Below are 25,125 nucleotides of genomic sequence, written 5' to 3' on the forward strand. Positions count from 1 at the left end.
AACATTGTTTAGGTTTCGCTTATCAATTGGGGAGCAAAGGATTTTGTGCTGCTTAATCACGATTTGTGACTAGATTGGGCCGCGCGGAAAATTTCGTTTTTGGGCCACAGATAGCTGTGTCCGCCACCACAATGTCCTTACTTTGCAACACAGGTGATTGGTTTACGTTGGGCCATGGAAATTCTTATAGGTAAACTGCGTAGTGAAAGTATTCTTCATTTGTGAGAAAATGAGTACGATTCTGTTCTCTATCGAAACACAGAAAAATTGATCTGTACACCATGGAATGGCCGACCAGCATTAATTTGGAGCAAATGACGGTGCATGCTGCCTCCTACGGGGGCCCAATAGCACTGGTGAAGGATTTCAAACAGTTTCTAAAACTGTCCGGCAGCGGATCCACCAAGCCGGTGATTCGCATTTTTAATTGCTCCGGCAAGCACATCTCTTCCATAAGTGTGGGTATCTTTTTTTGCGATCATTGCTAAAAGATAAAAATTCTGAGATAATTGTTGAATTCCCAGTGGGACAACGGACATCTGGTGTGTATGGGTTGGTCGGACGCCGAGGAATTCGTGTGCGTACAGGATGACGGTTTCGTCTGGATCTACGATATGTTCGGCAATTTCCAGCACAAATTCAGCATGAGCAAGGACGTGACCGAAGTTATCGACGCGAAAATTTTCGCATCGAACTCGGGAACGGGGGTCGCGGTGATAACGGCCAACTACAAAATATACATTGTGAACAGCATCAAAGATCCGAAATCACGTCCACTGTCGGAGTTGTTGAATTTGGGCAGGTAATTGTGCACATATTCAAGCGAAGTTTGAGAAATTAATTCTGTAATTCTTGGATGAAAAGTGATCTTACCTGTTGGGAGCTGGTCTCGAAGGAACGCACCACATGCTGCCTGCTGGCACGCGACACGGAAATTATCCTCGCGCGGCATGGCGAAAGCGCCCCGGTAACGCTCGTGCTGAGCATGAAGAACGAATTCAGTAGCATTTGGGCGATGTCCGTTTCCTTCAATCATCGCCATTTGGCAATCTACACCAATACAGGTGTGCTGTGGATGGGATCGGCCGATCTGAAAACTAAGTACTGTGAGTTCGCAACCGGTCGCAGTGAGCGACCGCAGCAAATCGTTTGGTGCTGTGATGAGGATCCTCATCCGGAGCGCCAAGCGGTCCTCGTCAGCTACCAGTCGATGGTGCTGGTCGTCGGAATGACTGGTGATTCCAACATTTACACGTACGATTCCCCGATGGTGCTGATACAGGAGATGGATGCCGTTAGAGTGCTGACCAACGGGTATCACGAGCTGATCCAACGGGTACCGAAAAGCACGAGTAACATTTTCGGTATTAACATTTCGGAGCCGGCGAGTTTCCTGTTCGAAGCGCATCGGAAGTTTCAAGAGCGTAGCCACCAGTCGGACGAGTATCTTTGTCTGATCCAGGATCGTCTCGCATCGGCGGTGGCTGAATGCATCGAGGCTGCCGGCCAGGAATTCGATACGCACACGCAGAAGAGTCTAATTCGTGCGGCCTATTTCGGTAAGGGTTTCCTACCGGGGCACAATCCGGAGGTGTATATCGAGACGTGTAGAGTGCTGCGGGTGCTGAACGCTTTGCGCGATCGAAATGTGGGAATGCCGCTCACGTTGAGACAGTGAGTATTGCAGCTTTGGTGAATGCGGATTACAAAAATGTGTTTTCTTGAAGGTTTAACCATCTTCAGCCGCTGGTAATTTTGGATCGGTTGATATTCCGTAAGCATTACGCATTGGCTATCCAGATTGCGAAGCATTTGAAGCTTCCCGAGTCACGCATCCTGGAGCATTGGGCGTTCCACAAAATAGTGAACGATAAAAGTAAGTGAGGTCTTCATAATTAACTGATTACCCTTTTCGATTTTATTGCGCTGTGCGAAATACCTATATTATAGTTTTCAATCTATAATTTCTATGTTTGTAAATCTAGGCGAACTGTTTCAGGGACCGGGATATCATTTTTGCAAGTTACAGATTTGAAAAAAATGAGCCACCGTGATTTTTTTCGAATTTTCCCATTTCATCAAAAAATAATGTTTATTACGCGGTCGAAAACCGTTGACAAAACGCGAATTTAACTATCCAGAATATATGATAGAGCGCTCATTTTCATGTTGTCAGTAATTTGTTGACCGAAATTTTCGATGAAATAAAAATATTTTTTTTTATCTTCATAGATGGAAGTAAACATAGTTCGACAATATTGCTGTCTCAGTTATTTAAGGCAACAAAGTTGTTTTTCTATCTCTTGAAATAACCGACATATCGCTTTTTATCAATTATGTTATGTTCATAATGAATTCTGACAATGTAATAGATGTAAGTGAATTGGAATTCTATCAAAGAGTTGGATTTTAGTAATACTTTTTGTAAATGGCTTTGACAAAACAATTAAATAAACTAAATATGAAACCAAAAAAAAAATCCGAAAGATATGGCAAAACAAATGGACTTAGGGTTATTATAAAAAAAAGTTATTTTTGCTTTAACTTTCATATTTAAAATTCTACATGCAAACTGTCTTCATAAGACTAAAAGAAGCTCTAAAACTAAGACGAACATTTTGCGGTGCAGAACTTGTCAATATCTCAACTTTACTCAAAGTTATTGATATTTTTCGTCCCCAAAAATACGCCCTCTTCATTTGTTCGTCGTTCTCCCTGGGGCAAACATATGAAATGTTTATTGATGGCATTTGAAAGAACATATTTGCCTTTACATAATGTGAGGTTTTCAAAACTATGTTATAAAATTGAAATCATTAGTTTTTAGGTGGACAATCATCAATAATTATTGACAAGTTCTGCATCACAAAATGTTTGTCTTAGTAAGTTTCAAAGGTCGTTCGTATACAATTTTGATGTAAGATTTGAAATATAAAAGTTAGAGCAAAAAAAAAAAACAGGAAGTGGGTTATATCTATGGTATAACCGCAAGGGTGACGTAGGACTATCGTTGATTTTGTTTGAAGTTGAATCTAAATCCATCCTGAATGAATGAATAAATAAATATTTGGGTGACTTCAAAAACGAGAGTGTTACTTTGAAGACTCAAGGTTTTATGCATTCAATATTGGATACAAAAAACCTTGTTCTGAAGAATAATCTTCAGAAGCTTTCCTGTTAACTGCACTTGATTGACAAATCACAAAACCAAATGTATGTGGTCGCAGTATTATATGGATAGAAAACATTAAAATAAACTCGCTTGAATGTAATTTTCAATTCCAAGGGGAACTGGCAGATTATTTTTCAGCAACGATCATTTCTTTCCAGGTTTCCTCTCGATAACCAGCAAACGAAAAGAGTTGCGCGCGTGTATGAGTGTGTGTGGGGCGGCTGCTTCTATGTCTTTCCGAGGAACCGTATTTCGATGCTGATACTCTCTTGGTCACCTTCTCTTCTCCTTCTGATCGATCAGCTTTTCTGCGCTCCCTCACAGTTAAAACAAACTGATTGCATTTCAGGTCAGGTCAAGCCAGGTAATGAATACCTCGATCCCTCGCCGTTCAGCTCGTTCAGTAACGATGTTGTCTTGTCGATGTCCTCAGGCGTCGTGCACTAATTACGTAACGCAAAAATCCGGATTTTGAACCTCCCCCCCCTTTCGTAACGCAATTTCCTATCTCTAATAAACAGAAAGTAACGCAACATCTAACCCCTCCCCCCTTATCGCGTAACGTAATTTGTGCACGACGCATCACGAAAAATGAATGGGTTTCACCACCAGAATATCATTTCAGTATGCTTTTCGTGCGTGATTGAATCGAGAGAAGGTGTGGTTTACGATGGCAATTTGGAAGGCAAACTAGAGGAGAATGAACTCTCTGAGTATGAAAATTTCGGCGACTGAGCAATAATCGATTGAAAATTATATAATTTTGGCGATACGAAACATTTTCCGTTTTTCATGTTATGCATCCATTATTGGATACGAAAATATCCTACTGATGGGAAAGAATAATCTTCAGAAGCTTTCCAGCTAATTACACTTGATTGAAAAATTACGAAATCAAATGTATTTGGTCGCTGTGTTCGCCATATAATTAGAAAACATTAAAATAAACTCTTTCGCATGGATGTATTCTTCAATTCCCAGGGAACTGGCAGATTATTTTTCAGCAACGATTAGATCTTTCCGGAATTTTCTCGATGCTGTATGGCATCCAAACGAAAATTCTCGTTTTAGTTTGGCCTGCAAAACACTTTTCTGAACTCTAATCCATCAAATTTAGAGCCCTGAAAAGGGCCGTTGATTATATGCTAAGCTAATATAGCACCCTCTCCTTGGATTCGACGGGCCAGCTGAATGTCCTTGGGCATGATGTGACGCGTTTTACGTGGATAGCACACAAATTTGTATCTTCGAATAAGCCTCCTGCAGCGTCATAACCGCGGAACTTTGGAAGCGCAAGTCGGTTTTGAAGTCCTGAGCACGATCCAAAAGCTGCAAAGGTAGCTTGCGGATCAGCAATTCGGTCGACTTCCGATAGCGACGAATTTCACGCAAAGTTCCCGGTCGATAGCGATGTGGCTTCTTCACCTATCCTGCGGCTGGTGCGCTTATCCGAGCTGCTTTCGTGTGCCTTACCACTGAAAGACTAACCTGCTATCTGCTTGGTCCCAAACAAACGAGTCGTCACGGTGCGAGAGTAGAGTAAGAAATGAACGAAAGCAAAGGAAGCGTCATTTTAAAACCTGTTTTCGAAGCTATTGAAACAATTTTCCGACTCAATAAATAGCAATCATATAACTCTTGGACATTTTATCTTTTGTATGAAATGATTATCACTGTTCCGTTGATCCGAAGCAGAATGAATCACGCTTAAAGAAGGAATGGATTTTTTCTTGGAATTTACTCAGCAAAAATAATGCCCTTTCCCAACACTTAAAAACGACAAACGGTAAACAGTTTCATCAAAGTGATTTCTTCGATATGGGGATATATTCACTACATCATGTCATGTATTTCATATTCTTCATTATGAAATCCATATCCATGGCACCTATCGGTATCGAATTATCATCGACACCACGATTTTCGCTAAATGCTCCTTTCAGTTCGGCCTGTAAAAAACTTTTCTGAACTCTAATCCATCAAATTTGGAGCCCTGAAAAGGGCTGTTGATTATATGCTAAGCTAATATAGCACGCTCTCCTCGGATACGATGGGCCAGCTGGATGTCCTTGGGCATGATGTGACGCGTTTTGCATGGATAGCACACAAATTGGTATCTTCGAATAAGCCTCCTGCAGCGTCATAACCGCGGAACTTTGGAAGCGCAAGTCGGTTTTGAAGTCCTGAGCAATTCCACGAACCAAATGCTGCAAAGGTAGCTTGCGGATCAGCAATTCGGTCGACTTCTGATAGCGACGAATTTCATGCGAAGTTCCCGGTCGATAGCGATGTGGCTTCTTCACGCTTCCTGCGGCTGGTGCGCTTATCCGAGCTGCTTTCGTGGTGCCTTACCACCGAAGGACTAACGAGCTGTCTGCTTAGTCCCGATGAAACGAGTCCTCACGGTGCGAGAGTAGAGTAAGAAATGAACGAAAGCAAGGGAAGTGTCATTTTATAAAACATAAAAGAATCGAATGTAAACCCCACCCTCTTTATTATATAAGCTTACTGTATACTCACGAATATAATAAGGGTGGGATTTAGATTCTATACTTTTATGGTTTATAAAATGACGCTTCCTTTGCTTTCGTTCATTTCTTACTCTACTCTCGCACCGTGAGAACTCGAGCTCGTTAGTCTTTCGCAGACAGCTCGTTAGTCATTCGGTGCTAAGGCACACGAAGTCAGCTCGGATAAGCGCACCAGTAGCAGGATAGGTGGAGAAGCCACATCGCTATCGACCGGGAACTTTGCGTGAAATTCATCGCTATCAGACGTCGACCGAATTGCTGATCCGCAGCTACCTTTGCAGCATTTGGATCGTGGAATTGCTCAGGACTTCAAAACCGACTTGCGCTTCCAAAGTTCCGCGGTTATGACGCTGCAGGAGGCTTATTCGAAGATACCAATTTGTGTGCTATCCGTGCAAAACGCGTCACATCATGCCCAAGGACATCCAGCTGGCCCATCGTATCCGAGGAGAGCGTGCTATATTAGCTTAGCATATAATCAACAGCCCTTTTCAGGGCTCCAAATTTGATGGATTAGAGTTCAGAAAAGTTTTTTACAGGCCGAACTGAAAGGAGCATTTAGCGAAAATCGTGGTTTCGATAATAATTCGTTACCGATAGGTGCCATGGATATGGATTTCATAATGAAGAATATGAAATATATGACATGATGTAGTGAATATATCCGAAGAAATCACTTTGGTGAAACTGCATTATAAAATTATTTGTGTACGAATGCCGCAATCGATAGTCGACTCTAATTTGCGCTGGGTAATTTCCTCGGAGGACTCGATTCCTCCTTTGAGCATTAATAATCTCTTTCTGGCAAAAAGATGTGGTATGAATCACATTATTTGAATGATAGAATGAAGAAGTTTTCTGCCAATTTCCTTCAACCTCCAAACGTATCTTTCTCCCGTTTGTCGTTTTCGCGTTCGCTAATCCTCTCTCACAACACCCATTTCTAGTTTGAGAAATTGTTGAGTAAACATTGTTTGCCAGTGCGCGTAGAGCGGGAATTCCTAAATATTCATTGCACCTCTAATAAATTGCCGAAAGACGTGGTCTTACGTTGATCGCACTTGATTGAAAAAATCCAAAACGAAATGTATTTGGTCGCAGATTTATATGAGTAGAAAGTAAATAATCGCTCGAAAATGACTTGATTTTCGCGATGTGAAACATTTTCCGTTTTTCATGTTATGCATCAAATATTGGATACGAAAATTTCCACTGATGGGGAAAAAAATATTCAGAAGCTTTCCTGTTAATTGCGATTGATTGAAAAATAACAAAACCAAATGTATTTGGTTGTAGTGTTATATGGATAGAAAACATTAAAATAAACTCTTTCGCATGAATGTATTTTTCAATTCCCAGGGGAACTGGCAGATTATTTTTCAGCAACGAGAATTCCGCGCGTGTATGTGTGTGTGTGTGTGGCGGCTGCTCCGATGTTTCAAGCGGAACCGTGGCATCACTCTCCTCCTGATGGATTCCCTTTTGGCCTTAGGTGCACAAACAGGCTCTTGGTGACACCGTTCATCAGCGTTTTCATGATAAACGAAATTAGCTTCACAACAACAGCGACGACATGCTCCAATCGCTGTTCAATCATAACTGAGTGGGTTTACGAGCGGCGCTCGCTTATATACCGATTGGTGATTTCAATAGCCTGTTTTGAAAGCTATTTTAAGACTATTGAAACAAGTTTTTGGATGAAAAAGTAACAAGTATATGACGCGTAGACATTTTATCTTTCAAATGAAGTGTTTATCATACCATTTCGTTCAGTTGTTTAAGAGCTTCTTCTTCTTCTTATATGGCACTAACGTTCCTAGAGGAACTCCGCCGTCTCAACGTAGTATTACTTGCGTCATTTTCATTAGTACTTAGTTGAGATTTCTATGCCAAATAACACGCCTTGAATGCATTCTGAGTGGCAAGCTCTAGAAAACGCGTGACCACAGTGCAAGTCAGTGGAAATTTCTTTGAAGAAAAATTTCCCCGACCAGAACGGGAATCGAACCCGAACCCCCGGCATGTTAGGTTTGACGCTAACCACTCGGCCACGGGAGCACTTGTTTAAGAGCTATAAACGCTCAAAATCTCGGTCTCCAGCGTAACGCTTTCGTTCTCGAAACTTTGGTTTTACACCCCGGTATAGAAATGAAAGACGAAGTCCTACGTCAAAACGTTTTTTTTATGGTCACCCTAATGCAACTCGAGCTAAATCGATTATGTCAAAAGATGGAAAAAAAACTTTGTTCTACGAAGTTGATTAAAATAACTTGAAATGATAACTTTGTCGAAGACAGTTTTTTGTCTAGAGGATAGAAATCTTCCATGAAGTGTTTCTAGCTCTTTCTGTCTAGGGTCACCATGTAAAAAACGAGATTTTTGCTCTAACGTTTTAAATTTCAGCCTCTACATCTTAGGATGACTTTTAGAGCTTATCAATACAAACATTTTTCGATCAAGAACTTGTCAATATTTTAATCCTACTCAAAGTTATTGATGTTTGTTTACCTAAAAAAACATTTGAAATCAAATTTAATTTACTCAAATACAAAGAAAATAACATAGTTTTGATTATGCCACATTATATAGAGTCGAATATTTCTTTTCAAATACTGCCAATAAATATATTTTTATGTTTGTTCCAGAAAGAACGACAAACAAATGGAGAGAGTGTATTTCTGGGAACGCAAAATATCAATAACTTTGAATAGAGTTGAGATATTGACAAGTTCTGCATCGCAAAATGTTCTCCTTAGTAAGCTCTGAAAGTCTTCTGAAGACAGTTTGCGTGTAGAATTTAAAATATAAAAGTTAGAGCAAAAAAAAAACTTTTTCTCGTGGTGACCCTAACGCAACTTAGAAAACAGCGCCATATCGGTTATTTTAAGAAATAGAAAATCACTATGTTGCTTAAAATAATTGAGGCTATAACATTGTCGAACTATGTTCACCTCTATCTATAAAGATAAGAAAGTTATATTTTTTATTTCATCGAAAATTTTGGTCACTCTTTGACAACATGAAAATGAGCGCACTGTCATATGTAACAACTTTATCCAAGACAGTTTTTGTTTAGAGAATAACCGTCAAACATTTGAAGTTTCTTTTCGTTAATGGATCTCAACCAATGGCTTATTACATTGCATGAATATGATATTTTTCGGAATAGCAATTTCGTTTCCATTTTTAGCTATGGTAAAGAAACATGTTTTCAACATATCAAAACAATATTTATAGATTCTAAACATATTAATTCACGTCCTGTCAATACTTTATGAGTTGTAATAGTAATCAAATGATTGTACATAATTGCCATTGGAACAAGCGAGAAAAATATATTTTACAAAAAGCGGGACCCTGATTTCCGGAGATTTTTCGGATTTCAAAAAAAACTCAATTTTTAACGTCTGCGACACTAGTAAATGAAGTCCGATTGAACTAATACTTTGCATTGGGTATATTACCGTGCAAATCAACACTACGCAGCAATTTCCGAATGAAAAATCGAGATTGACTATTTTTATTGGCACCATACGTTTTGCCTCGCATTCCGAAGTCCCAGCAGCGTTGCCAATGTTCCAGTTTAAACTGGAATCTTCCAGTTTTTTCAAATATTATCTAGTTTTTTATATGTGTGCTTCAGTTTTATCCATTTTATGTAAAATAAATACTATCCCAATATAATCAGATCAATATAATCCATCCCTCATCCTTCCTATCCCTTCGACAATTTTGTTTTTTGACATTTATCGTTCGATCAATTCTACATCTTGATAGATCTTGGATAGATCTTCCTTTTCTTACAGTGTTAGTTTGCTTTTGCTTACACTTCAGAATTCAATTCGGTTAGCGCGCAGTGCGTGTAGTGTCTACCCAAGCACTAATGTGCTACACTGTCTTTGAATTTATATAAATATTAGATGTTCTAGTTCTTCCAAATCATTCTAAAGTTTAGAAAATCATAGAGTCAATGTGCTACATTGACTTTAATTGATATGAACCGTGAACCAAGCAACCTTGCTTCCGTTCATATCAATGGGATATTAGGTTCTAATGGTCACTCAAAGATTCAAAAGCATTAATAGTACGCATGATCTTTCTTATTTGACGCATAGTTCGTAATGAAATGAGAAATGCATACTTTGCATAAAATGCATATGCACTATATTGTTTATTTTGCAAGTTTGTATACTATGTATATTTTTTTCCAAAAATACTTTTTTGAGCAGGAAGAAATTCTTAAAGATACCTCAATTTGACCTTGATACCAAAATTTGGTTTGGACGAGCCTGATATAAGAGTAAAATACCAAAGAATATGACCAAGTATTTAGAGAAAGAAATCCCTTTTCCATACCCAAATTTGATAACTTCAATACCAAAGTAATAATCGAGTAATGTTGTTTTGGTAATGAATGTGAATGTGGAATAATTTTGTGAAACTTAATCAAAATATATTCCAGAATTCTTATATATAGATTGCAGCAGAAATCAGTGCACGGTAATGGCAGTTTTGCTGTTTCATTTGAGCTCTCATTTGTTGCAAATTACAGGTCTCTCTAAAATGTTTACGAATGAGAGCTGAAATAAACTACGCAAAAACGCCAAATAGAAGGTAAGGTTAGGTACCGTGCATTGATTAATTTCTTTTATTCTACATTCTCCGTGAATTTGAAAAAGATAGCAACGAAGATGGTAAAAAGAAACACTACAGAAATGTAAAAAATTAGCATTAGATGAAAAAGAAGAGATAATTCAGGTGCATACTTGGCAACCTGAAATGCATACTTTGCATAAAATGCATATGCACTATATTGTTTATTTTGCAAGTTTGTATACTATGTATATTTTTTTCCAAAAATACTTTTTTGAGCAGGAAGAAATTCTTAAAGATACCTCAATTTGACCTTGATACCAAAATTTGGTTTGGACGAGCCTGATATAAGAGTAAAATACCAAAGAATATGACCAAGTATTTAGAGAAAGAAATCCCTTTTCCATACCCAAATTTGATAACTTCAATACCAAAGTAATAATCGAGTAATGTTGTTTTGGTAATGAATGTGAATGTGGAATAATTTTGTGAAACTTAATCAAAATATATTCCAGAATTCTTATATATAGATTGCAGCAGAAATCAGTGCACGGTAATGGCAGTTTTGCTGTTTCATTTGAGCTCTCATTTGTTGCAAATTACAGGTCTCTCTAAAATGTTTACGAATGAGAGCTGAAATAAACTACGCAAAAACGCCAAATAGAAGGTAAGGTTAGGTACCGTGCATTGATTAATTTCTTTTATTCTACATTCTCCGTGAATTTGAAAAAGATAGCAACGAAGATGGTAAAAAGAAACACTACAGAAATGTAAAAAATTAGCATTAGATGAAAAAGAAGAGATAATTCAGGTTTGGTTCGATGCAGTGATCTATAACCAGAAACTATGTACCCATGGTTTCTGGTTATAGATCACTGCTGAAGGTCTGATGTACGAGGGCGGTCCGATAAGTACTTAGCCTCATCGCCCGATGGTGTCAGTGTCGCATGAGTAGTACATTCTCGTAAACGGCTACTGTCAAAATTTCAGCCGAATCGGACTCGTAGTTTTATTTTGACCGTGTGTGGAAGCGGGCGTGTCCGCGGAATTTAAAAAAAGGAAGAAGAGCAATATCGGTCGATGATTCGATTCTTGTTTTTGGAAGGGAAGTCGCGCAGCGAAATCAAAGAGCGCTTGGATGCTGTATACGGTGACTCTTCTCCTTCGATGGCGACCGTCAAAAATTGGTTTAACGAATTTCAACGTGGTCAAACGTCGGTTTGGATGAGCCACGCCCCGAACACGGCTTCCATGGAGGATAACCTGATAAAAATCCACGATTTCGTATTGGCAGACCGCCGATTGAAGGTGCACGAGATAGCTGAAACGGTAGGCATCTCAATAGACCCCGTAGGTCATACCCTGCATAAGATTTTGGGCATGAGAAAGCTGTCGGCGTGATGGGTGCCGCCTTCCGGACAACAAACGCAACCGTGAGACCACTTCAGAGCAGTGTTTGACGCTGTTTAAAGGCAATCCGAAGGAGTTTCTGCGTCGTTTCGTGACCGTCGATGAAACATGGATCTACTAGTACACACCAGAGACTAAGGAACAGTCGAAACAGTGGTCTTAACCCGGCGAACGGGCTCCGAAGAGAGCGAAGACTGTTCTATCGACCGGGAAGGTGATGGCCTCCGTTTTCTGTGATTCATAAGGTGTGATCTACATCGACTACCTGGAGAAGGACAAAACGGGGCTCTACTATGCCGAATTATTGGGCCGATTCGACACCGAATTGCAGAAAAACAGCCCCATTTGACGAAGAAAAAAGTGCTCTTCCACCATGACAACGCACCGGCTCACACCTCCGCCGTCGCCACGGCCAAATTGGTCGATCCACCGTATGCTCCAGATTTGACTAAACCATCTACGGTTGTAGCATAAAAATGATTCCCTGGTGGGGGAGTATACTAGGAAGAAGAATTCAGGATCTGCAGGAGTAAAATGCGGACTCGAAGAAGGTGGTCTCAGCTCCCGTTCTAAAATAGTAGTATTCAAATTCAGAGTGCCAAGGAAAATATACCATACTAGTGTTCAATGATTCTATAAATGTACTTCTTTTGAACTAATAGCAATAAGGACCAAGCAGAAATATTTAAAAAAAAATCAGCTATTTCAACAACATTGAATTTTTGAACAGAAATTTTTTTATGTTGGCACAATAAAAATATTGTGCATCATTTTCATGACGTGCTCTTTTTTCAATCGTCCTCAAAAAATCATGAAATGGAAAATTTATCAATATGATGAAATATCATTTCATTGAAAAACCATTATTCTGTACCATTTTATTTCAAAATCACATTTAATGTACTTTTAAAAATATGACATCATATTTTTTTTGTTATAAATGTCTGTTCTGTTTGATTACAAGGAATAAATATTCGCTCGATTAATCGAATACTGAAAGACAATTATCCGAATGAATCGAATATTCAAAAATGACCCCACGATTAATCGACAATCGAATAAACGAGAAATTTAGACATCTATATTTGCAGTCAAATCCCTTTCCACCGTCCTCTGTATATTTATACCGTTTCCCCTCGCGCACTTATTGACGACACGGTTACACCTTTAGTCCACACATCTTGGTACGCAACTAAAAGATTTATGTTGTATAGAACAAAAACTTTGAATTTATTGTTCAAATTGATTTAAAGTCGCTCTTTACACTAAGAATAAATATTCCAAATATTCAAAGTGTGAATAATAGGAACACTAAACGTAGGAAAATTAAATTTTATATTGTATTCCATTTAATTGAATTATATCAAACATTTAGAGATTTTTTAACCTACCAACAAATGAAGAATAAAGGTTCAAAAAATTGGACAAGTTCCGTTGCTCACGCAACATACACGTTTTGATGTCTTCTCTTTTGTAGCTGGTTGTTGCCTGATTATGCGCAATAAACTTAGAAGTCGGCTTTTGTCTTTCATTCCAGACGAGGAGGAAGTGGCTCGCAAGATATCGGAGAAGTTTCTGTCCCACCAGACCCGGGAGCGACTGTCGTTTGCGAACGTGGCTAAGAAGGCCCAACAGGTCGGCAAAACCAAGCTCGCCATCACCCTGCTCGAGCTGGAGCCACGCAAGAGCCTCCAGGTTCCCCTGCTGCTGAAGCTGGGTGCCAACGAGAAGGCCCTGATGGCGGCCACCCAATCGGGTGACACCGACTTGATCTACATGGTGATACTGGAGATGAAGAGCACCACGGCGCTGGCCAAGTTCCAGATGATTATCCGGCGGTTCCCGCTGGCACAGAATCTGTACAAGAAGTACTGCCAGCTGAACAGTTTGTCCACGCTGAAGGACATTTACTCGCAAGAAGATGACTTCCAATCGCAGGCCGAGCTGGGACTGCGAGAGGCGTTGGAGATTAATAATGTTGAGGTTTCCATTCCCGATATCAGCGGAAACTACAAGAAAGCGAACAAGTCACTGGAGGCGGACGCTTGCGACGAGACGAAGAAGCTGATGAAGCATCAGAAGGTACGGTACGGTATTATCCTGTGTCATTTTCAAACCATCATGTTTCTTTCCATAGGATCTTGACGAGAAGCACCAAAAGCGCCTGTATGGACTGCCACTGCATTCAACGATCAAACAGCTGCTGCTACTGGGTGATCTGAAATACGCCGAGAAACTGAAGAGCGAGTTTCGCATGCCCGAGCGGCGCTTCTGGTGGCTGCGAATTCAGGTGCTATCCCAACAGTACCAGTGGGAGGAACTGGAAAAATTTTCCAAATCGAAAAAGAGTCCCATTGGGTACGAGCCATTCGTCGAGGCGTGTCTCGCCCAGAAAAAAGTTGACGAAGCGAAAAAATATCTGCCGAGGTGTGGTGAGGAGAACAAATTCAAATGGTACTTGAGGGCGGGATGCCACGTGGAGGCGGCAACGATTGCGTACGAGCAGAGAGACATCGATAGCCTGCTGAAGATTTACGACTGCTGTTCCACCGATCCGGCGCTGTCGGCCAAGGTGGAGAATCTCATCGGGCAGTTGTCAACGAAGAAGTGAAGCCAAATGGAAACAAATCGATGGAAAATATTTCCTCCTTTTTATTGTTCATACGTTTAAATATCTATTCATATACACATTTTTTGCTTTAGATTTTACATTTACATTGTGATAAGAATTTTTCCTTTCCTTCAAAATCATATATTATTCGTCTCGAGCGACGTCGATTTCCGCGCTTGTTTTTTGTTTTTTTTTGGATCGCGCCAATTTGTTTTTTCGTTTGTGATTATAATAGAACTTCAATAGAGTAATGGAATAAGTAAATATATTATCCGACATCATGTGTTGTCTCATTGCTTTTACCGAAAAGAAAGACAATTCGTTTTCGTGCCCTTTCCCCGCCGCGGGATTTATGGTGTATACGATTCCAATTCCGATGACTCATCAAACCGATCCTATTCGACTACTCTTCGTACAAACAAGAGAAAAGACTTCACGGGCTATTGGGTTAGTCAACTTCTCCTCTAACGCCTACAATATAATTAGTTAAACAAACTTAGGGAACATTATTGACTTGTTCGGTTTTTATTTTCAAATTCTTCTAACACTGTGAATTAAATAACAGTAATATAATTGTTACGGGCTGCGTGTGTTTTTCATCAATGAAAAATAGAACATTGCTGTGCATTATGTATTGGTGAAATCTGAGTTTGAACAGAAAACCATTGTCTGGGAGATGGTTTGGCGCTAAAATCGGGAAAGGTGTTCAAATGCAGTTAAACAAGACTGCTGCTGCTAATATCGGAGACAAGTGTGTTATTTCCTATTATGTTAAATTTTTGTTATGCATTTATTTACAATAAATAATAGATTTCATCGTTTTCGCACACACGTGTGCGCTCGCTTTTCGATGTTTGCCACAGATTTCTCAATTACTCGCGGTAAACCTTACAAAATAATAGATGTTCTTAGTGTTATTCGTTTCTACTCCACGCTGTCGTTCTTTTCGAAACGCATTAACACGGTTTTGTGATGACCAGAGAATGACTACATCTAAACATTAGTTTTTGTGAACGGAGCGAAATTCCTTCTCATTTCTTCTTTTGCTTTAGAACATATATTTGCAATTTCGGATTGTGCTATCTCACGTTCCAAAGTGAGGAATAAACACATTAGCAAACGCGGCTTGTTGTTATCTCGTATGGTTTCTCTTTCTCGGGATGTAGTTGCTTCTGATGATGAATTTTCATGTCTAATCGACTGGTATCTGGTTGTGTGTGGTAGGTTTAGAACCGTGGTCAAGGTACCTTGAACTAGAGAGACGAAAGCGTTAAAAATATTGAACCATCATTATTTCCCTATGAAATCAAAATTTTGTAGTGTGAAACAGAGCAATGTTACGTTCGACAAAATCGAGAATTGATGTTAATTGAGTACCAAATTATGCAGAGTAGCTCAGTGACACAGCAAACGTTTTGCCTAATGTTAAATTAACTTGAATCTTTTACAATTAATGACAATTAATGACTCTTTTGTTGATTATATCAGCTGTATAGAGAAACTCCTCTGCATCCCTTAATCCCTTAATAAAGGTTTGAACGCTTGGAGCATCCAATCTATTCGCAAGATTCCGTTTCTTCCGTTTTTTGTCTGTTCCCAGTTTCTAAGTTTCTACGTGAAAGGCGCTCAATCAAAGAAGTTATTGCATCAGAAGAAAGGTATTCCGAAGACCTTCTGAAGAATCACTTTAACGCTCATGAGCAGCGGCGTAGTGAGGATAGACAGCGCCCCCGGCAAACTATGAAAATGGCGCCCCAAAAGTACCACATTTGTCGATTTCTTCACTAGCTTTGAGATTGTGATATTTTTTTAAAACTACTCACTTATACCAATGTTCACTTTGAGTTCACTTTTCGTATTAAGAAGGCTAGAGACCAGCTTCACTTATTCTCTGGCCAAATATTTGCCTTGCGTGTTTTAGCTGAAGCAAAATGATCCACAATTGCATCTAAATCAAAGTCTTAGCGATTCTTTCTCGATCGAATGAATTGTCAAGCCATTGGGTCGACTTTGGCTTCTATTAGAACGCAGATAATTTTTAATCAATTTGAGCTTGTTGAAGCTGCGTTCGCACAATGCCACTGTAACTGGAAGCGTCAGTAAAATTCGTAGCGTCGCCTCGATGTTAGGATCAAATGCTTCGAGAGAAGATCTGAGAATAATGTTCAAAATGCCTAGAGTCGTTGAAGAGTTAAGGTTAGGAAACAGATCCTTCATCTGCATCTTGTACACTTCTACCTCTGATACAAGTTTCTCTGTTTCAACATCTGGAGAATACTGTTCGCGACCCACAGCGCGAAAGGGGAGCAAGTATCCATCAAAGTTGTTTTCATTTTCTATTCCCATCCTTTTTACTATCCATGCCTTTCCCTCCCTTTCGAAATGCAGTGTGTGGTGCACAACACAAATACAAACAGCAGCAAAACACGAAACGCATACAGAAGGTAACTACGAATATTATTGCCATTCCAAATCCAACCTCTGAAAGTTAAGCATCGCCAATAAATCCACAAGTGTTTAGAAGTACTCCTGTGTTTAATTTCCAAGTGTAAGAAGCTTCCGAAATCCTGATCTATCAACATCCAGGCCTTCTTCATTCGAAGGATCTGCCTTTTCCTCAATGGTCTGATCCACCATGAATAATTCCCATTAGGCTCCTTAAATTTCACATGAATTATTCATGTGAAATTGACGTTAATATTGTAAAGGAGTGAGAGTTTTTCCATCTGGTTCTATAGTTATGAAACACTGACATTTTTGTTTTTATAAGTTTCTAATTCGTAGGTCATCTTTAGTTCTCAATCAGTTTAAATAACCCATTCGGGGTGGTTTTGGCCAAGCTGCGCCATGTTGTAGTGTGTATTGTGTTCTACGCAGAGAATACTGCTCTTAAGCTCCTTAAATCACACATACTGCTTGTAAGCTACATCTACTATTCGTACGATCACTCCTCATAAGTTCTCGATAGGGTTTTGATCTGATAAACTAGCTGACCAGACCAGAATCTGAAGCCCCTATTCAATAAACCATGCCTTGACTTTCCGGATGTTATGAATTGATGCCAAGTTACCCAATTATCACGGTGTTTTTGATGCAAAAACAGAAGTGAATGATTCTGAAGTACTTCATTACACTTCTGACTGTGCATTGGTGTTGATGAAAAGCTATCTGAACCAGGCCGTTTTGAAAATATGTTCCTCAAACCATCAAACTGCCGCTTGCAAAGTTACGAGTTGAAAAATTACATGACACGTTCCATAAGTCCTTCCAGTATGAAGATATTCTATTCAAGTTGTATTTCTTGTTATCAGAGAAGTTCTCCTGACATAGTGAAACTCATCGGATTAGCTACCATATAAGATTTTTGAGCCGCAGCTTTGGAGATGGATTTTTTATGGTTTGGGGAGAATTTTCGCACAAAAGCCTGGTTACCAGCTTACCATCAACACAAACGAAAAGTCAGAAGTGCAAAAAAAGTACTTCAGAATCATTTACTGCTGTTTTTACATCAAAAACATTGTGATAATTAGGTAATTTGGCATTAAATTCATAAAATCCGGAAAGTCATGGCATGGTTTAATGAATAGGGGCTTCAGATTTTGGACTGGTCAGTTTATTTACCAGATCAAAACTCAATCAAGAACTTATGAGGAGTGATCGTACGAATAGTACATGCAGATTAAAGGGTGTGTCACATCAAATTGCATCACGGGAAAAACGCTGTAGAAATTCGCCCAGTAGACCGATCCTTTTGAAAATTTTAGACAGTAAAATAAAAACTATTAAACAACTTTTGGCATTTTCTTTTTATTCATACTACGAGCCCAAACCCGTATGATCGCACCTTCCTCTTTACCCCGTCCATAAGGTTCTGTACAACGTCAGGTTGTAGTTTTTTTTTAACAGAAATCCATTTATTCTTGAAGTCCGCCTCCGATTTGACAACTTTTGGGTTCTTCCGGAGGGCCTGCTTCATAATCGCCCAATATTTCTCTTTTGGGCGAAGCTCCGGCGCGTTGGGCGGGTTCATTTCCTTTGGCACGAAGGTGACCCCGTTGGCTTCGTACCACTCCAACACGTCCTTTGAATAGTGGCACGAAGCGAGATCCGACCTGAAGATGGTCGGGCCCTCGTGCTGCTTCAATAGTGGTAGTAAGCGCTTCTGTAGGCACTCCTTAAGGTAAACCTGCCCGTTTACCGTGCCGGTCATCACGAAGGGGGCGCTCCGCTTTCCGCAAGAGCAGATCGCTTGCCACACCATGTAATTTTTGGCAAACTTGGATAGTTTCTGCTTACGAATCTCCTCCGGAACGCTGAATTTGCCCTCTGCGGAGAAGAACAACAGGCCCGGCAGCTGACGAAAGTCCGCTTTGACGTAGGTTTCGTCGTCCATTACCAGGCAATGCGGCTTCGTCAGCATTTCGGTGTACAGCTTCCGGGCTCGCGTCTTCCTCACCATGTTTTGCCTTTCGTCACGGTTAGGAGCTTTCTGAACCTTGTATGTACGCAGGCCCTCCCGCTGCTTGTTCCGCTGGACGAATGAACTTGACAAATTCAGCTTATTGGCGACATCCCGGACCGAACTTCTCGGATCACGTCTAAACTGCTTAACTACGCGCCTGTTATCTTTTTCACTGACGGAGCATCCATTTTTGCCGTTCTTCACCTTCCGGTCGATGGTTAGGTACTCGAAGTATCGTTTTAGTACTCTGCTGACCGTGGATTGGACGATTCCCAGCATCTTACCGATGTCCCGATGTGACAACTCCGGATTCTCGAAATGAGTGCACAGGATTAATTCACGACGCTCTTTTTCGTTCGACGACATTTTTCCAAATTTACGAAAAATTGACAGTGAAGCATGGCCAACGTGATCTATACACTCTTATCTGATTATAAGCGAAAGCTGAGGATATAAATCCTAAAAATTAAATTTATACAGCGTTTTTCCCGTGATGCAATTTGATGTGACACACCCTTTACGAGCAGTATGAGTGATTTAAGGAGCTTAAGAGCAGTATTCTCTGCGTAGAACACAATACACACTACAACATGGCGCAGCTTGGTCAAAAACCACCCCGAATGGGTTGTTTGAACTGATTGAGAACTAAAGATGACCTATGAATTAGAAACTTATTGTAATTCATGCGAAATTGACGTTAATTTTGTAAAGGAGTGAGAATTTTTCCATCTGGTTCTATAGTTATGAAACACTATAATTTTAGTTTTTTTTTAATGTTTCGCGCCTGAACACAACAATAAAGTTTAAATGGCCAGTCTTTCAAATGAGGATAGTTGTTATATCCTACACTTTATACTTCAATTCAACTGACTTCTTACCCTCATTTTTCTGAGTTTCAAGAGATATACTCAAAAAAAAATGAGTGGTTATATAGTTGTTTTTAATATTTTTGTTCAAATGTACTCAAATGATTTTCCAAACTGGCTGCCTAATAGTAATTTGTCAAAGGAGACCGATTTTTTGTTTTTTTTGTTCATAGTAGAAAATATTGTTTTCGGGTATAAGTACAGGGTTTTCCATTTCGGGCAGTTCGAAAGTATACAGCCCTGCGCTGACAAGCGTTAGACATAGCTGTCAACCAAAGCGTCATATCGTTCGTTGAATGTCTGCCATTTTAACATATGGATCGTTTTAGCATCGCACAACGTGTTAATTTTGTTAAATTATACTATAAAAATGATGAAAAACCGGCAAATGTTTTTCGAGCATTACGGACGGATTTTGGTCGTCATGGAAGGCCTACAGAGCACACAATCGCTAATGTAGTGCGTAAATTCGAACAAACTGGATCCGTAGCGGATATTGTGAGACCTGTGCATCATCGTGATCCCAAAATTTCCGTATATGGGGCTCAGAAAATCCACACGTGATTGTTGAGAGGCCATTGCATCCGCCGAAAGTCACTGTTTGGTGCGCATTATGGTCTGGTGGAGTCATCGGGCCGTATTTCTTTGAAAATGAGGACGGCGAGACGGTAACTGTGAATGGTGAGCGCTATGGCCGCATGTTAACCGATTTTTTTTGCCACAAATTGAAGATATGGATACGGATGACATGTGGTTTCAGCAGGACGGCGCTACGTGCCACACAACACGACCGAACATGGCCATATTGCGAACGAAATTTGAGAGACGCATAATTTCGCGTTTTGGTGATGCCAATTGGCCGTCCAGATCATGCGATTTGAACCCGCTAGACTTTTTTTGTGGGGTTATGCGAAAGACCGTGTCTATGCCAACTTACCGCAAACTCTTGAACATTTGAAAGACAACATTCGTGAAGTTATGACCGAGATACCGCCCCATATGTGCCGAAATGTCATCGAAAATTACCTGTTCCGGATCAAGGTGTGCGAGGAAGCCCTAGGTGGACATTTGAATGATGTTGTATTTCACACATAATGGCATAAACCAAACTTTAATTTGAAATAAAAGTTTCACCGAAATTCGAATTCTAAGTGTTTTATTTCAATTTACTTTCGGAATTTAAAGTTGGAAAACCCTGTATATTCATAAAAAATTATCAACAACATATTTCATCGCAAAGTAAATTACAATAAGTATAGTGAATATTGAAATTGGAATACTTATGAAATCATTATGCAGTATATTATTTTTTAGATATTTTTAAATCTTCTGTCCAACTCATTTCGTAACAAAGCCATTGATTCTGCATAGCGATCGTATTCATGTGTTTTAATCTGCTGATTTAGTCACAATATTTGCGCGAACGGCAGCAAAATCCAACACTGTCGGTACGCGATCTCGCCAAAAAGCTAAAACTGCTGAAGAGTACCGCGTTCAGTGTGTGCAAATCGTTTGACCAGCGCTTAACTGTGGATCGGAAGGTTGGAAGCGGAACAAATAGAAAAGTATGCTCTCGACAGATGGACCGAAAGGTGCTTGCCATTATTGAGAAACATCCCAACCTCTCAAACATCGACTGTTCTACTCTTCTCCAATTAATTAATTTTAATAAAAGGACACGAACTTTGCGCTCTCATACATTCATTTGTGTCCCCTCTTCACGCACTAATTACGGGTATAATGAACCCATTTCAAGTATGTGCCGAGTTTTCAACCGCTCGTACACTTCGTACGATTTTAACTTTAATTTTAATTGAAAAGGATTTTTTCTAATGCCCTTAGATATTAAGTAGAATTTAAGTTAGATTTAAGTATATCATTAGGGCACTCTTGTTCAGGCCTGTTGATAACAAATAAATAAACAATTAAACCTCTCAGTTAGAAATATGGCTCGAAAGGTTGGAAAATCAAAATCATATGTACAAAAAGTGAAGCGGAGGCATGGACTGAAGGCGTACAAAGTGAAAAAGGTGCCCAATCGTGATGATAAGCAAAACTTCACTGCAAAAAGCCGTGCTAAGGTGCCCTACACCCAGTTTTTGCAAAAATGTTCATGCACCATAATGGACGATGAAATTTATGTTCTCGAAGACTTCAAACAGCTTCCGGGTCTCGCTTTTTATACTGCAATGCGAAGGAATACCGTGGCCGAATGTTTCCGGACCAAGAAGCAGTCTAAATTCCCCAAAAAGTACTTGGTTTGGCAGGTCATATGCAGTTGTGGCCAAAAATCCAAATCTTTCGTCTCTACCGGCACTATCGACAAAGATGTCTACGAGAAGGAATGTCTCCAGAAGCGGTTGCTACCATTCATAAGTGGCCAAGACTCTACAGCGTTTTCTTTGGCGGGACAAGGAGTGTTCAAAGGTCTACCTTGAAAAATCATCCACTTTCAAAAAAATTCAGAAAAACTGGATTAATGGAATGGTTTCGAAAGTATCAAGCTCTAGAAGCCAAACTAAAAGGTTTGATTAAAGCAAAAAAGCGTGGATATTGGCGGAAGTTCGTCAATGGTTTGTCAAGGAAGACCGCTATGAGCACTCTTTGGAATACGGCTAGGAAAATGCGTGACTGGAACCATAAAAACAAAAGTGAGCCGATTCCGTTCCTGCACAATGCGACTATGAGAATTTTTCGATGGTAGAATTCTCAATTGCCCTCCTCTTATGTAACAATTCAGCTCCGAGGTCGGACAAGATTAAATTCAACTTGTTGAAGAATCTTCTCGACTCGGCAAAACATTGTTGCCCGAACTTGTTCAACAAGTTTCTGGAGCTGAATATTATCCCGCATGACTGGAGACAAGTGAGAGTGATAGCCATACGAAAACCCAACAAGCCGGCTAGCGATCATAATTCGTATAGGCCGATTGCGATGTTATCCTGTATCCGTAAATTGTTAGAGGAAATGATTCCACTACGTTTGGACAAGTGGGTCGAAACGAACAATTTGCTGTCAGATACGCAGTTTGGCTTCCGCCGGGGTAAAGGGACGAATGATTGTCTCGCGCTGCTATCTTCTGAAATTCAAATTACACTTGCTCGTAAAGAACAAATGGCTTCTATTTTTCTTGATATCAAAGGGGCATTTCAGTTTCCATGGAAATTCTCTCAGAGAAGTATCATAATCGTGGACTTTCTCCAATTCTGAATAATTTCCTGTGTAATTTACTGTCAGAAAAGCACATGATTTTCTCTCATGGCAGCTCGAAATCTTCTCGTTACGGTTTTATGAGCCTATCGCAAGGCTCTTGCCTAAGCCCCCTCTTGTATAGTTTAACGTTAATGATATGGATGATTGTCTAACTAGAAACTGCACGCTGAGACAACTTGCAGTCGATGGAGTTATTTCCATCACGGGTACTAATCTCGTCGATCTGCATGATGAAACAAAACAGATAAGAAACTTCATTGAGGAATAACAACGACAATCACTAATACTCATAGTGACGGAAAGAACTCTGATTAATGCATAAATAACAAACTGGAGTATATCGCAACAGATCAAACTAATGGTCACGATGGTACCAGGCTTCTACAGTAGAAGTACTGTGCAAATTTCAGTTAAACGAAAAAAGTCGAACTTTTTAGTCAATCTCACACTACATCGAATCCTATCCGGTTCAATACTCACCATTCAAGTGACACCTCGTCTTACAGATATTTCCGGTAGTTCCTCAAATCAGCGCTTGCCCCGTAGCCGGCACCATTCTCTCCATTCTCGCTCATATCCACTGCGGCGGCTGCCGACTCGAACGAAGGTGGCTCAATCAAGCTGGTGCTCAGGCCCTCCTCCAGCACCTTATCGGCCGCTGAAGTCGTTTCCTTCGGATTCTTTTTCCTGCCCCGCTTGGATCCGCTTCCACCGGGGGGTCGTCCCTTGCGTGATGATCCTCCACCACCGGGTGAGCCCACCGCTTCGAAATCTCCACCAGCGGAACCGGCGGCCGCCGCAGACTGATTTCCCTTCGATCTCTTACCGCCAGCGGAAGATCTTTTGCTTCTCTTTCCCTTTCGTTTGTAACCGTTCACGTTGTAGTCGTAGTCCGAGTCGCCACCCTCCGGATCGTCCAGGTCATCATCGTTCAACGCTATCTCGTCGTAGTACCAGTCCTTGGGCAGGGGTTCCTCCTTCAAGATGGGCTGATTTTGGTGGCTGTCTTTACTGTCCGTGTCCACGGTGGCCCCGAGGGAGGATTCTTCAAGCAGGGATGGGTTGAAATCTGACTCGGGACCTGGTATTATCTCCCCCGGTTCCCGTGCGGCCACCGGAAGTGGAAATCCAGTCGGTACGCTTGGAATCCCGCTGGCTCTCAGATTACCGAACGGTCGCAGGTTCTGGTATTTGTTCAGATATTGCCGCTTGGCTTTTCGCCACCGCGAGGAGGGGTATGTGTAGAGCTGACCTTCCCGATGGCCGGGCATTCGCTTGCAGTGGGGCATATACAGGGCGCCATGGTTCTGCGCTACGCCAGTCTGCGAATCGAAGAACGGTAACCGCATTCGCCGCTCGAGACAGAGCCGGGTGTTGAACGAGGCACTGATTTCTAACGTTTCCTTGTACGTAGAATCCCGCATGAAGTTTTCGATTTTCTGCAGATTTGGCAACGAGACAACCTGGATGTCCAAACCACCCGCCGAGGCCATTATTAGTTCGAGCGCTTACTCGCGCAACTACACACTGCAATCCACTATCAAATGTTCTGTCCAACTCCAATCAGAAGCGTTTGTTTATATCAGAGTGTTCTTTTTTTCACCTCATCTAAACTGTTCCACTTTCACCCACTTAATCGCCGTCAATGCTGGATTTATTTTAAACTTATTTTAGTGTGCTTACGTTTTCGGAGTAATTGCCGCAATGGCCACAGCGATAGATTTCTATTTTTCCACTTTTCACTTCTTCTCTTGCTCTCGCGCTGATTGATACATCCGCGGGTCCAGCAGTCACACGTAATCGCAACAGCAGCAGCAGCAGTGTTGCATCCGCGATAAGTGCCGACCGACCGATCCCAGGGCGAGGTGGGGGAGTTACCGCGGCGAGTCAGCAACAGCGGCGGGTACCGTTCAAAACATAGGGGTACTTTTTTTTCCTTCTTTCCACTCTCGTCGGATTGCGGTGGTGTGTATGTGTGTGCGATCAGGGAGCACAAAAATCGTCCGAATCGTCGCCACCTTGGAATGATACTCTTCTCTTTCGAAGCCCCAACCAAGAAAAAAAAGAATTATCGCCACCAATCACTTCAGCTCCGGCACCGGCGCATCATTTCCGGCAAACTCGCAGAGTGTTGCTTCTACGCAGCGAGGCTTATCATCGAACGAGGTTTAATTGCTTTTCTTACTGCGATTCACTCAGTTAATTCCACTGTATCAGCAAATGACGGCTCTTCTAATATTGTGCTTTTTTGCACTTTGGAATATTTT

General features: G+C 40.7%; 2 protein-coding genes across 2 annotated transcripts; one reads left to right on the forward strand and one right to left on the reverse strand.

Annotated features, from left to right (window-relative positions):
- On the forward strand, positions 1–14,605 carry LOC129763026 (vacuolar protein sorting-associated protein 16 homolog). Its single transcript, XM_055761738.1, has 7 exons — positions 1–190; positions 263–458; positions 525–802; positions 865–1,674; positions 1,728–1,876; positions 13,244–13,788; positions 13,844–14,605. Exons 1-7 carry the CDS (start codon positions 132–134, stop codon positions 14,315–14,317), a joined length of 2,511 nt encoding a protein of 836 aa, XP_055617713.1. The 5' UTR covers positions 1–131; the 3' UTR covers positions 14,318–14,605.
- LOC129763030 (zinc finger protein ubi-d4 A) lies at positions 14,566–25,125 on the reverse strand. The gene is made up of 2 exons (XM_055761744.1): positions 23,339–25,125; positions 14,566–15,570 (listed from the first exon to the last, which is right to left on the reverse strand). Exon 1 carries the CDS (start codon positions 24,349–24,351, stop codon positions 23,359–23,361), a length of 993 nt encoding a protein of 330 aa, XP_055617719.1. The 5' UTR covers positions 24,352–25,125; the 3' UTR covers positions 14,566–15,570; positions 23,339–23,358.

This window comes from Toxorhynchites rutilus, chromosome 1, assembly GCF_029784135.1.
Source record: "Toxorhynchites rutilus septentrionalis strain SRP chromosome 1, ASM2978413v1, whole genome shotgun sequence".
Classification (NCBI taxonomy): domain Eukaryota; kingdom Metazoa; phylum Arthropoda; class Insecta; order Diptera; family Culicidae; genus Toxorhynchites; species Toxorhynchites rutilus.